The sequence below is a fragment of the Apteryx mantelli genome, chromosome 3 (assembly GCF_036417845.1).
Source record: "Apteryx mantelli isolate bAptMan1 chromosome 3, bAptMan1.hap1, whole genome shotgun sequence".
Taxonomy (NCBI): Eukaryota; Metazoa; Chordata; class Aves; order Apterygiformes; family Apterygidae; genus Apteryx; species Apteryx mantelli.
This window is the reverse complement of record NC_089980.1, coordinates 43,476,184-43,490,941: the sequence shown is the minus strand read 5'-3', so window position 1 is coordinate 43,490,941 and position 14,758 is coordinate 43,476,184. Positions and strand designations below refer to the sequence as shown.

The window sequence follows — 14,758 nt, the reverse complement described above, 5'->3', positions numbered from 1 at the left end:
GCCACTGTATCCCTTGCAAACTAAGGTGCTTTACTCATGATATTACCAAATTGTATTTTCTTTATATGTTTTCTGTTGTAATGTTTAACTCAAATTTCATTGGAGGGTTATTAAAAAGTTTTTTATGATGTTAAAAATACTGAAAACTAAGATTAGTATATGAATATTTTTTAAACGGGCTTGTGATTAGCAAAAAAGCAAGCAAGTTCACCATTTGCAGTGCCATATGGGAACAGCAAAAACTACTTAGGTTAAAGCAGATGAAACTACTATACATGTTGAAAATGATCCATTAAATGGTTGGGTAACTTTCCTCAGTAGTTCTCTTATTTCCAGTTTATACTGTTTGATCTCTGCATGCTTAATATGTTCATCATTTGGTGTGTTTAACAAGAAAATAGAGATATTAATCTGGTGCCACAAGTTTCCCCTTCAGTCAACTAAATCAACTGGTTTCATATTGCTTTATTGCCCCCCTTCTTTTTTTCTTTTTTACATCATTTGCTCAGTGATTCTGCATATTTTGTCTGTAGTCCCTTACACTTAAGTCCCTTAAAATAAGCCTGCTACCAGGAGATAAACCTTTTTTTTTCAAACTTGCAAACTTGTGTTTTCAAATGCAAACTTTCAGTGCTATTTTAAAAAGAAAGTTTTCAAAGACTGCATTTGGGAATCTAGATAAATATGGGAGCTGAAAAGAAAACACTGGTTACAAAATATTAGCCAGAAATAGTATTTAGGAATGACATCTTCAGGCTGAAGCAGCAGACTGTGTGGCTGAATATTTCACATTACATTCACTTCAGCTTAGACTCACATGCCTAGGAAGTTATTTAAGTGAATACAAGCAACGTTGGTCAATACTACACATTGTGTATAAGCCTCTTTCCTATACGAATTTTACATTTCATCTGCTCTGAAGAGCTTTGAAGGAAGAATGTTTTGGTGTGAGCTCAGCTGTATAAATTTTTGTTTCCCCTTCAAGCATAGTTTTTTCCCCCTAAAGTCTGCAGTATACCAGTATTTGAGACAGAAAATCAGAAATTTGACCTATTTATGTTGCATGCAGGTTCCTTTCAGAAGAGTATTAAGGAAGGCATAAACTTTTATTATATTAGCATTTAAGGTAACCATTGAAGAAAGATCAAAACAATCTATCTATCAAGACAGAGGAAAAGAAGTTCTTTTAGAAAAAAAGTTTTTTACCTCATGCGCTTGTCAACTTGCATGCTGGAGGAGTTCTTCAGACAAAAAAACTTATTGTGACACCAAGTAGTTTTGTCCTCTTTTCCAGGATCATTGCTGTGGTTGAAAAAGTATTTATATTCCAAAGTGTGCCCACAGGACAAGGGTAGTGATGCACAGATGAGTTAAAGCCTTGGAACCATTAGTTTGGATGATGCCTCAAAGGTTTTGGGGAGCCAGTGGTCTGAAGATTTTGTAGGAAGAAAGATGGGACTATGGCCTGGGGTGGAGGGTTTTTTTATGTATTTTGATTTGTTTCTTAATGGTTAAGAAGTAATGTTATGATGAATCGCAGATGCTATTACTGTGAGGCTTATTCTATTCAGTAGATACAATGGGATATGCATCCCTATCCCATTTATATGGGTGCCTGTGTTGTGAAAGCACAGTGCTAAATAGTATATTAGTCGTCTTTCTCTGCTGTACAACTTAAGATGATTAAATATGCAATTCAAAACAGCCAGATTTTAAACATTTTCATTGCTGCTTAAAAAATCCTGGAAAAAAATTCAGTGGAACTGTTTAAGTGCCCTCAGATAGTTTTTAATTGTGCTTCGGAGTGTGTAATAGAAACAGGCAGATAAAAAGCAGTAATAATACAATCAATCCATAGATTAGATCCATAAAGTTGGTGAATTTTTAAGTTACTTATTTTATTTCTCAGTAGTGGTTCATGAGAACCTTAGTATTCTATATAGATATATGTGCAAATAGCTTGCATTTTATGAGGCTGTCTGTCCTGGATGGGTGTAGTGGGTTTTATAGTGTACAAGATTACAGTATCTGTCATATGCTGTATGCTTTTATAGTTTAAAGCTTGAGTCTAAAAGATGCAGAGAATTCTTCCACTGCTTCAGCAAAGCAGCTAAGCAGGTATAGAGTCCTTTTTGAAGTTTAAGGTTTATGTTTTGGTTTTTTTTGTTTGTTTGTTTAGTTGGTCTTTATAGATATTAAGGTGTGTGTGTGATTGTAGCCATGCTAGAAATCTAAACACCATGAGGTTGAACATATGCTGTCAAGAGGACAGCCTTTTCTAGAAAGGGCAGGCTATGGTAATAGGAATCATATGAATCATCAGCCAGAGCCAAATACAAGAAACCGTTCCTTCATATGATTTTTTTTTTTTTAATCAGTTCCTATGTGTCGAGTAAGGACAAAAAGATCTGGTCCTCCATTAATTGGATATTTTGTTGCTCTGGTGTGGTAAGTGGCAGAGCAAAGACTATACAAAAGGTTAGTGAGGGAGTTTTATAACATTACAACAATTTTGAGTATTTTTTTGTTATTATTCCATGGGACCTTTAAGGTGCTTTTTAAGGTGTTTTGCAGTGTTCGACTTTTGGAGGGCAATGTGTTAGAAAGCCAACCTTCTTGGAGCTCTCTCACCAAAAGCAAAGTAATGATAGAACAGCCTTCGAGCAGCATTATAAATCACCCAGCCCTGGCAATAATAGTGCCCATTAGAGACTTCTTTTTCTCTCTTTTCCCTGCTCAGTTCCCAGCTGTACTAATAGAACAGCACATCAAGCAAGGTTGTAAATAAAAGTTATTACCTAATAGGTGGGCACTGAAGTGGAATGGACAGGAACTGAGGCATGGAGGCCTTATTACTGCTCATCAGCAATTATTAACAGGATAAAGTGTCTGGGACTTGCACTGATGCAGCAAAGGCTAATAGGGGCTGGGACATGACACTGTACCATGATCAGGTGATGTATGTTGATGGGCTTTTACTACCCCATCTTGCCGCCTGTTTCTGAGGTGTGTTGTATAATCTGTTCTGTACTCCCAGATTTATCTGGATAGACAGCTCGGTTTCCTCTCCTGCTCAGAGGAGCTTGGTATTTGTTGCACGTATACTTTGCATTAGTTTCCAGTGTTGGTTATCTAAGAGCCTTCTCAAAGTGTTAAAATTATTGTAGATTAAAATCCTTCTAATGCTAAGGATCATAATAGTCATATCTGTAAACAATTTTAAAAACTTGCTGCAATTGTAGGATTTATTCTCAGTATCATCTTGTTAACTTTACAGAATCACTGTCATTCATTAAGAATAGTGGATATGGTCATCTGAACTATTTTTTTCACTAAATACATTCCCTTTATTTTTATACTAAATGTGTTATAACTAGTAAGGCTGAAGAATCCAAAGAGATGGGTTTGGGGTCAACGTATCGAAAAAAATCATTAAAAATCAGCTGTGATTGTGATGTTGTGATGATCCTTGCCTATGAGTTATAAAAGCTTCAGTTGTTCTTGGGAAGGTTTTTAAGAGCTTGTTAGCATGCAGTAATTGGTGATGTTTGCAAAAAAGTCTTTCCTGATCTTTCATGTATCATAGAGACTCTAGCACATTTCTGTGGGAGTGAAAAGCCATCTCTTTAGAAAACCATAGAGGAAAAAAAAGCCTTGAAATTTAACTTTTACTTGCTTTATTTTAAAGAGCAGTTTTGCAAGCATCCTGATAGTTCATATATTAATCACTTGTGCAGTTTACTTCTGGACTAGGTGACCTCCAGAAGTCCCTTCCGCCCTAATTTTTTCAATGTCACTAGCAGAGAACAAGTATGATCTGAGTGATTAAAGGTATTTAGTCTCACTTCAGTAGTGCTCACAGCTCTGAATGAGGCTGGGGGACTGGTAAGTCCTAGAAGTACAGGCAAGCAGCTAGTGCCTGAAATACTGAAGGAGAGAGGAGCCAGTGCAGACTCACGGAAGGGTGGGATGGTCAAAGTACTGAGCTGGGAGAATAGTCTTTGCCGCAGGGTTTCGGTGAGCACGACCAGGAAAAGCTAAGGATGTTCGAATACATAAGACACTCCTCTGCCCTACGTTAAATGTTCTAGGCATCCTATTAAACAGTCTGTGCCACTGCCCATATCACTTCCCCACCACCTTTTATTTATGGTGTGATAGGTGATCTTCAGTCTGCTTCATGAAATTCCTTTCAAATATGAAGTGTACATTTTTAAGACCATTATGTTTTACAATTCAGGTCTGATCACTTCTTTGTATTAAAGTATGGCCGAATTGTGACAAAGTATTTGTCCTTGGATCTGTTGAAGTAGTAGAGTAGATATTTTATTCTGTCCGTATATTTTTGAGTAAAATGAAACAATTTAATCTTAAATATTCATCTTTAGGGGTTTCATGCCATGATTAGTTCTCTTAGCTATCAAGATCTCTCTGGGATCAGTTAACTGACCTTTGACAACAGATACATAGTTGTTATTAGCAAATATTCAATATACCACTATTATTAGTGGTATATTATTTGGTATTAGATTACTGGGCTGTGTGTGCCCACACAACCAGAAAGCCACTCCTGAGCAACCAGCTTGGCAACTTTTGAGTAACAATTCTCAAGTAACAACTCAAAACTTTAAATAGACCACGTCTCCATTAATTTCAGGGACAAGGAAATTAGGGTTGCATGTCTTGCATTTCCCACCTACACCCTCTTTCTAAAACTTAATAAAGATATATATTAGAAATATATTGGAAGAGGAGCGGGATAGCTTAGGTTTCGCTTTACTTCTGTTTGGGTTAATTTGTCTTGCCTTCCTTAGCAAGACAATATGGAGAATGTAGCAAAGAATACTTGAGGTCATTAACTTTGACATGGCCAATATCCAACTGAACAAAATCTGTCAGGAACTCTGCTGTTGCCGGCCTGAAGAGTTGAGCTGATTTTACCTCAGAGTGTTGCAGTTATTAAGCAGTACCTTGATTATCCATCCAGATCAGGATGGTAACAGTCTTACTAGTGAGCTTCAGCAAATGAGACATACTACTTTTTATCATTTTAAATTAGGTATTTTATCGCACTGAAGGGTTTTTTTAACCAGTTCAGCATTAAATAACTGTCCTGAAACATACTTAAAAATGTACTGCCACTTATTTTTGTGCTTTTTTTTAGCACTGTCTTTAATTAAAATGTATGTAATGTAGGAACCACTCCACAATTCTGTTACTGCTGCACTTTCTGATGCTGGAGCAGTGCCCCAAAGGTTTTATTCTATTCTTGGTTAAGGCCTTTTTTCATACTAATGATTTCAGTGAGCATCAGAGAGCTTTAAGTACAAGTTTTCACTATTTTCCATTTAGAAATTAATTTTCAAGAAGGCCTTAAAATATATGGATGTGATTTTAGAGTCTCTTGGAAATCTGTTTGTCTGTTGAGCCTTAATAAGAAGATCCCTCTAATGATGCATTTCTTTAGTAAGATTATGTGAAATACGTGATTCCCAAAGCTTGATGTTGTATGTGTCTCTGGGTGTGTGTGTACACAGGGGAAGGTGTGCATCTTACTACAAAATGAGGGATTTATTAAAAATTTGTTTGTTGAATGATTGTTGTGCAAACAAGTTACCTCTTTTTCCTACCATAGTTCCAAATTATTATCTTGAACATAAACTTTAGGGAATAACTATTGAGACCGAGATCTTGGGGCAGGCTGATAGAAACCTAATATAAGACAAAACACAGTGCAGGTGCTATTGCATCCTCTGAGCTTCATTGTTCTGTTCGTCTGACCTTCAGTTTAAATTAGTGTAGATGCTTCCCAAATATCTCCTTTCAAAACAGTAACAATTTCTCAGGAAAAGAGCTTGATTTCTGATTTACTGTAGACAGCAATAAGGTATACAGAAATTATATGCTGTGAAAAGGGAGACTGCTTTTTCCCCAAGAAAATTGCTAGAAAAAAGTAACACGAGCAAAGTACGAACTGATTTTTAAGCTTCATTTAAAATATCTGAATTGAAAACAAGAAGTTTGAACATAGCTCAGCTGTAGGTTTTATAATCTACTGTTAGTGAGTTCAGTAAAAGTTTTATCAAAATACAGGAACTCTTGCTTTTTTTTTTTTTTTCCTTGACATTAATCAGGTAGTCCTTGGAATGGCAGTCTCTCATTGCAAGATTTCTGTTGCTAGTAGCATCACTCAGGTTTTGTAGTTAATGACAGATCAGTTTTTTGAAAGATAAATATTGAAAATATATATTTTTTACTAGTAAGTCAAGAGTACTTTACAATTCCTCTCCTGAATCTGTGGCTTAGCCTTGGAAAACCCTCATTATTCCAATGTGGGGAGGGGAGGACTAAGAAAAACTCAGTGTGTGAATGAAAAATAACAGAGCAAGTAGCTTCTGTATAGAGCTAGTTTTAGGCTATTAGTTTGAAGAATTACCTTCCTGAATACTGTACACCATCTGATTGATGAGAACATAGCTGGAGTATACTATTAGAAACTCAAAGCAGAGCAACATTGCTTATTTATGCCCTTTTGAGTTCACTAGCAAATATGTAATGTTTATAACATTATCTATTTATTATTTCAATATTAGAGAATTTCAGAAAGCACAAGAGGGCTCTCATTAAAGTCAAAAGCAGTTAGTAATATCCTAGTTGTGTTTACACTGAATTTTCCATTTTATCAGGACCAGTATAGGCTTGTTTGTATGTGTTTGTATGAACATATTTGTATATGTAAATATACATATTTGTATACTAGTGACTAGTATTCAGATACTGTTGAATGGCTGGGATGTTCATGATTTGCCTTCGCAGTTTTTTCAAAGTTCTTCACTATTCTCCTCTTTTCATCATATATATTCCTGTGTTGTAGTTTTTTTCTTCTTCCTTGTGTTTCTGCTTTTCCATTTAGCTCTATATTTTTTGCATTATTCCTTCACTTAATAATCCTGTTCTGATTATTTAGGCCACTTTCTATAATATTACTTATTCTCAGTCTTTAACTGTCACTAAAATCTGCCTTTGTCCCTCTTCCAAACTTAATCCTAATCCTAGGGTTTTTTTTCCTCCAAACGGGTTTATGATCTCGTATTTTAGTAACTGCATCTTTTAACTATCTAAATAACAAGTTGCTAAAATACATAATTTAATAATGAGAAAATAAATTCAAATTAACACCAATAAAATATTTTCGGAAAGCTAGTAACTTTAGTTTTGTCTTCTGCCCTTTTCAAGGTTCGTTCTTCATAATAGCTTGAATATGAGGGGCTTGAGATGCTGTTTGTCAACTATAAAAATTTGCCTTAACATCCTTAGGGTATTATTGAGCTTCTGCTCTACATGAAGTGCCCCCAGCAATCAAGTTGCCACGTGAAGTCAGTCTTGTGCCTGCCAAGTCAAATGGTTGCTCTCTGTGCATGATTTTGCTGTCGGCAGCTGTTTCTAAACAAGCTCTTCAGCAGTTTACACTTGTAACGCGCAAGGGATAACAAGAACTAGGCTGAGTGCTTTAGCACCAGCCTTTTCTGTCATCACCAGCATATCTGCCCCTGCGGCTTCCAGAGGTTTACGGGCTGCTCACATGGGTGCGATTCCGGAAATGAGCCCCCCTGGAGGAGTTTTTTAAATAAACAAGGTCATTATTTCAATCAGCAAAGTTACAGGTGGCAGTTGCCTTATAAAATGTCTAAGCTAGTTGAAATGCAGTCTGTTAATCCATCAAAAGAATTGCAGTGTGTGCCAGTGCCTGAATACATTTAAATGTGCACTTGATTGAATCAATTGGGTGTACAAGTAAAAATGTTTAAGAAATAAACTTAACATTTCCATTAGTTCTAGTTAATGGAAACACTGATGTCAGAGCCTATGGGGAAGGGAGTAATGCAAGAATTTAACTATCAAACAGTTCTAGTACAGGAGCCTAAATATGAGATGACAAACTAATTCACTTTACAATTAATTTAGCAATTATGAAACTTATTGACAAGAAAGGAATGTTATGGTAAGACACTTTTTCTAATTATAACTTAACTAAAATGCATGAAGTATCCTGTGTAGTTTACCATTTGTCTAATAGTATTTTCAATTTACAATTCATTCATCTAATGATAATGGCACTAGGTTAATCTGTTTCATTTTGCTAGTAATCTTAGTTAGTAAGGGGTTTACGTAAGAATTTTTGAGACACATCCATCTGTAGTGTTTTAAGAAAAATCGAGGCAAATTCACAAAGCAAAGGAACTTCTTATGAACATGAGTGCTTCCGAAGAGGTGTGCATTGACATTTATGGCACAGATGCAGTCTTGATTGCATGAGGGGGTGAGATGTTCACCTCAGAGTAAATACCAGTTTCAAAATAACTGTTTCCACAGTATTGTATAAGCATCAGGGAGGAACAGGAATGGCCACAGCTGTTGTCAGACTCAATTCATAAGATGCTAATCTTGAATTTCTGTTCCTTCATTAATAGTCAATAAGCAAATGCATTTTGAAACAACTGTGTTAATTTTAGGTTCATTTGAAATAGAGGAGATGATTTTAAATAGTGATTCTGGTAAATGCGATAGTAAAGATCGGTTAATGAGGCAGTTTCCTCTCAGATGAAATTTCTAATGCATAGTCACCATGCCGGGGAATTAAGTAATCCCTCATCTAAAGATGGAATAATGGAAAAAGCATCCAGAAAGCGACAAGGTATTTCTCAAACAAGTTATTCACTGTTATGTAGTTATCGTCTGTGACTCTGAGTTTCTTCACGGGCAGAGGTTTTAACAGCTCAAGCTCCCTTTAAAATGGTTTGAGGAAAAGATGGCAGTGATGTGTGAGGATTCATTAATTATTGCTCTGCCTGATGTTTGCACAGGCAGTCGAGGTCATAAATATGTGTCAATCCGTCAATGTGATGGGTTCCTTATGGAAAAGGAGGGGAAAAAAAAACCCAACTGATTGAGTGCCTCAAAAGCTGTCATCAAAATAGAGATTAAACAGACTCGTCTCATTCTTGGAAGCAAGCAGCAGCAGAGGAGGCTTCCTTGTCTCCTGCTACTTTCCCATCGCTTCCTTCATCCCTGTTACATTTTCTCAGCACTTTTCTCGCTGCTAGGCTTACGGCTCCCTCACCCCCTCTCCAAAATGTCATGAAAGAGCCAGGGTCGTTGTTAGTGAAGCCGTGTGCATGCAGCCTGCCAACTCCACCATGACAGGAGACTCAGAGAGACTGGGATTTGGCTCTGACAGCCCTAACGCAATTCATTCGGAAATTACGAGGGGAGAACATGAGTAATGAAGACAAGAACAGTGGCAGTAAGGAACAAATGTGAGTTTGTCTGAAACGTAACAATTTTTAAGAACGCTGCTCTGTTTCCAGTCAAGCCTCCAGTTTAAATCTTGCTCTGCTAAATTACTACCTTCACTCATTTCAAATGGGAGCTTGACAGAGATGTTGCACTTAAAAGAATCTGCGTCCTCAGATACAGATTAGAAGTATACTTCTTTCTTAACTCTGAATTAAAATTGCAGTTGGAGAGTGATGATGGCAGAGTTACTCTGGCTGAGCAATTTCTGTGTGAAATTTTGGGGATGACTTATCTCTGTTGCTGTTTTCCTTTGTTTTTCCAGAAAAGTTTTGTGATTTTGACACCTGCAAGTAGAAGGAAAGCGTTCTTCTCTTTTTCTCTCTCACAGTATTTTTTTGGTTTAGGAACAATGCTAAAATGCATTTTGAGAGTGAAAATGTTTTGTAAAAGCAAAAAGTAATTCCTGTTGCACGAATCATCCTTCCAAGGAAAAGCCTGTCGTTGGCTGAAAGAATCCTCTTTGCTGTAGCTGTTCCTGATTGCTTAATAGCTCATATTCAGAACTCACTCTTGGCTCTAGTCAAACCACTTTACCCTGTTCCTGTGACTTTTCCTTGTACTAATGAATATGTCTGTGTCTGGTTTTCTTCTGCTCTCCAGGTAGTAAAGAATGAACAATTTCTATTTGCTATCAGACCTCTGAAGTTTAACATTGCTAGATTCCAGATGTTGAAAGATTTATTTTGTGTCAGTATTTCAGAAGGCGAGATGATCTGGAAGAAATGCACACAGGATTGAATCTAGAAGTTCTGATTTCTGATTTGTATTTTTCTCTTAACTTCTTTTACTTATCCATGAGAAAATGTAAACGTGCATTTTGTGATGAATATGAGCTTGCACTTGCATGTTCAAGGCATTGTGCAATCGGATAACTGATACTGACCCTGACAGTTAGGCTAAGTTACTTCTGTGTTAGCACTGTTTAATTTATGGCAAGAATATGCATTTAAAAATTAGGTGTCTAATCTATCATTTCTATCATATTAGCTAACTTATGTTAATATTCAGCTAGTCATTACTACTTAACAGGAAATGTATAATTAAATATTTTAATTAGATGACTACTAGCCTGACCTGGGGTAGCTAATTTTTCTCATTAAGGAGAGCTTTCAGTGGCACATGGCTTCATTAACTGATCAGGCAATGGTTGACTCATAAACATGAATTCCTTACTTGGACTTTATAATAAACAGACTACTATGTTTTCCATCGGCTTAATTTAGAATGCCAAATTTGCTTCTGAGAAGTACCAGAATGGCTTCAAAGATGTGTAGGAGGTAGATAGAAATAGCAGTGTAACTATTTTTCTGAGTAATGAATAAATAAATAATATATGAAAGTCATGCATTTCCCCATCTTTGTCAATGAGGTGGACCGCAATAGATTTTTCCTGAACCCGGAGTCTGCTGGGCTGCAGTATGCAGGTTGCACGTGGAAGGGTGCACTGTAGCGCATTCTAGGCACTCTGAAATCGGTGTATGCGTGGCAGGATTGTTGCCTTGGAGTAGGACTTGGGATCTCTGCAGTTTATTCAAAGGATCTTTCTATTAGATCATCTTCTGCAGAGATTTAATTTAAGACAGGACTAGTGGGTCAGTAACTGCATTAATTCATTAGGCACTTCTTTCTCTTCCTTGTCAAGGTTCTCCCATGGTCTTTACTGTAACAACCAGGCATGTCCAGGTGGAGTACATTACATGCTGAATGTTACTGTAGCCCTGATACATGTATTTTGTAAGGTGTAAGTTGTAATCCATGACATGGATCATAAAGAAGGCTGTACCGAGACACACATCAGAATTTTTTTTATTATGCTGCAGTAGTTCTATCATCTGTATACTGTGAGGAAAGCAGTTCAATTTGCTGTAAAATGTGAGATGTGGGGGCTTCGTACATGTTGAAGAGCCAGGTACATTTTCGGTGTATCTTAGCACTATGAAAGAAAGAAAGAAGACCCAAGTGAGGCAAGTTGTGTATTGATAATGGCTCCAATAGTGGAGTCCAGCAACTGGAAAAACATTGAGACAAGATCTGAAACACAGGTAAGAAGCCTGGGTTAGTTTAAATTGAATGCAAGGAACCAGCGAAAGCTAATGGAGGATACCCAGGAACAGGGGAGGCTAGCAGTTGTTCCTAGCCTAACCAAATGAGATATTTGGTAGATGGTAAGGCCTGATATGGATAAGCAGTGGATCAGATGAGTTCACTGAAATAACAAAGATAGGGGTAACTGTTTTAGCTACAGCAGCTAATTTGCGGAGTGCTACCTGGAAGATCATTCTGTTCTTGAGCTCCAGCATTACAACCTAATCACTCAAGATACTTGTTAGCTTTAAGAAAAATATTTATAACTTTAATACTAAAACTTCCTATAATATTTAAAACTTCTCCTTTAAAAAAACAGGTTAGCTAACACAAAGTAGACAATGTTTTCCATAAGCACAGGACACCATGCATGGGAAATCTAAAATCATGCTAAAAGCCCTGGTTATCTTGTTATTTGTTGGATTCATGTCCTTTTAAAATGGGTATAACTGAAGTAATATTTGCTTTTTTCCTTGGTCTCCATTTTACACTGGAGTGCTGACTCATTGCAGTAATGGCTTTCAGCACTTGGCCTCCTTGCAGCACTACTATGAACAATTTAATTTCTAGTACAGCTGGGATTAAAATCATTCTCAGTTTATATTAAAAAGAAATACAGATTTGATTCAGCTGTGCACAGACTTGGGAAGGAAAATGCCTATTTAACCTAACCAAGTTGACTCAGACTGCGGAGCAAGTAGATCTGCTGAAATCCGCTGCCTCCGATGTGCCCACAAACATAAGGCTTACCAGTTTCTAATAGGTGGCGCATGTTTCAAGCGCTATTTTAGAGACGCAGTCAAAATATGCTTCATTGTAAAAGCACCACATTGCCTGAAGTAAACACTTTCCCTAATTTTAACTTCTAAAGGAAGGAAGCTTGTTTTGAAAGGGCATTCCTCAGGTTAAAGGAGTCTGAGTTACCTTATCTTGAACTTTTCTGTAGCACCTGCATGGCACCACGTAACCACAATGAAAAATCCAAAGTGGATCACCAATTTGCTTGCTTTTTCTTAAGGCAGCACCCTGTCGGTTTGTATCTTCTGAGAATATGCTTTTCACATGCTATTTTCTTTTAAGCGGAAATTTATATAAATGAAACTATTAATGTAAAGAGTGTTGTGATTAATTTTTGCAAAAAATGGCTGAATACTTTGAATTTATAGCATGCACATACAGGTTGGGCTTATTTTATATTTTGCTGTATAATAATTTACATTTAAATTGTTATCCATGTGGAAAGAGCGAAACACGGTATGGTGCCTTCATGTACTGCCGTCAGCCATCACAGATGTAGCTCACACACTGTGCCTTAAAAATCTCCATTCAGCCCAGGGAGGAAATAGGTCGAACCTGCTTTCAGTTGCTTTTCATCAGAAAGCCTAGTTCAGTTATTTTGTGTGGGGAGAATGAAGTCTTGTAGGAGAACCTAAATAAGATGACAAATGAAGCCTGCTATTTTTTAGGATGGTGTGTGCTCTATGTGTTTCTGTATACAACCTTGCCATGGCTGGAGGGAAGTTAAACAGTTCATTTTCTGTTCAGTATTGCGAGCTGTGAGAGGTTCCTATAGGGAACAAAAATAATTGATCCCTTACTTGATGTCAGTTTTAATTGTTTAAAAAAAAAAAAAAAAGTATATATGCAATAGAATTGGAAGTATCATGCTGCCTGGAGGTGACCCTAGCTGAAAGCAATATACCTTTAAACTACACAAAGGGATGTCTCTGCAAGGAAGTTCTAATATTTTTCCTAAAATGTTTGTTGTGAATACAACAGATTCACAGTCGGAGAGTGAGGCTTCTCCTGTGAAACGGCCACGGCTACTGGATGACAGTAATGACAGGCCTGAAGAAACCAGTCGATCCAAACAGAAGAGTAGACGCCGGTGCTTCCAGTGCCAAACAAAACTGGAGCTAGTACAGCAGGAACTGGGATCATGTCGCTGTGGTGAGTACTGTTTGTCAGGAATATCTGGCTTCTAATGCAGCAGTGTCTGGATCCATATCAGAGATGGAAGTACGGAAACCACTTGCATTTTGCATCTTTCAAAGATATTTTAAACAGAAGCTGTATCTTCTCCACTGGTGGCAAAAAGTCCTAATTAATTCCTGTCCGTCTAATTTCCACTTTAAAACTTTGGCCCTGATGTGGTGCCTTGTCTAAAGAGATCTTAAATATTACTCAAATGTTAATGAATGTAGTTTCAGAAATCCCTGTAAGGTGGGAGAATGTCATGCCCACTTGACAGGAGAAGAAACACAAAGCACATCAGTAAATATGCAAAGATGACAAGTTTTTTGTTTTTTTTTTTTTTAACAGAAGACATAAGTCTTTACAGAAACATAGGTCAGCATTTCCATTCTGCATCTTATATGACATTGTTTAAAAAAAAAAATCTGAAAATATTTTCCTTCTTACAGTCACCTAAACGGGGAAAAAAACCAAACAGTTCTTCACTGTATGCTTAAAATTATCCAACCTGACTTTTCCAAAATTGATGACTTTGTTCAGATATTTGAATTGAGGGTGGTAACCTCATGCAGACAGCTAATTTGGGGTTTCGTATTACATGCAGATAGGCTTTCTGGAATAACAGTTAATGTGGCTCATTATCATCATTCAAGAGGAGATACTCTCTCCTTCATGGGACAGTTGCGTTCAAAACTGGTGTATAATATGCTCATTAGACACAGTGATAATGCACATAGTAGTTTTATATACTAATCTTTTTTTTTCATGTAATCACGTATTGAAAGCTTGCACATGCACTCTTTGACCATGTTTGTATTGATACATTTGGAAAAGTCTGTTTAGCTACTCCGTTATTTCCAGCAGGGAGATAATTTCCAAAGGTTTTGCTTGGACAGTAGGTGCAATTCACATTGCACCTGTGACATGCAGAACTTTGTATTAAAATCTTTTCTCTATAGAAGGCATGTCCTTCTGTGCAGTGATGGGGAGAGAAAGGACTGGCTAAACTAGTTATGAACATGTAGTTAAGGGATTCTATATTGAATATGTAATGTCAAGTAAAGAGAAGTGATAGAAAGCCACAAAGATTTCATGTTATCCTTTGTTCTTTTCTTCCCTGTCTTTCTTACTTCAACCACCAGACAGTACTGTTGGTCGTGTGCTCTTTGGTCATGAGACAGGCTTAGTTTCAAATGCTGGAGCATTGCCGTAGATCTAATGTATATCAACCATCAAGCCACCAAAAGTTATGAAATCAAAAGCTATAATATTGCAAGTCTTGTTATGGAAATCATGTGTCTGGATACTTTGGAATATCAAGTAAGATTTTTACCAAAATGGT

At 36.9% G+C, this 14,758-nt stretch overlaps 1 protein-coding gene across 1 annotated transcript in view; it reads left to right on the top strand.

The window, feature by feature from the left end:
* Positions 1-14,758, top strand: part of ZFAND3 (zinc finger AN1-type containing 3) — a 151,551-nt gene that overhangs the window by 115,086 nt on the left and 21,707 nt on the right. The window contains exon 6 of the mRNA XM_067293194.1: positions 13,222-13,392. Coding sequence (XP_067149295.1) covers positions 13,222-13,392 — 171 coding nt within the window. The remainder of the gene's footprint in view (positions 1-13,221; positions 13,393-14,758) is intronic.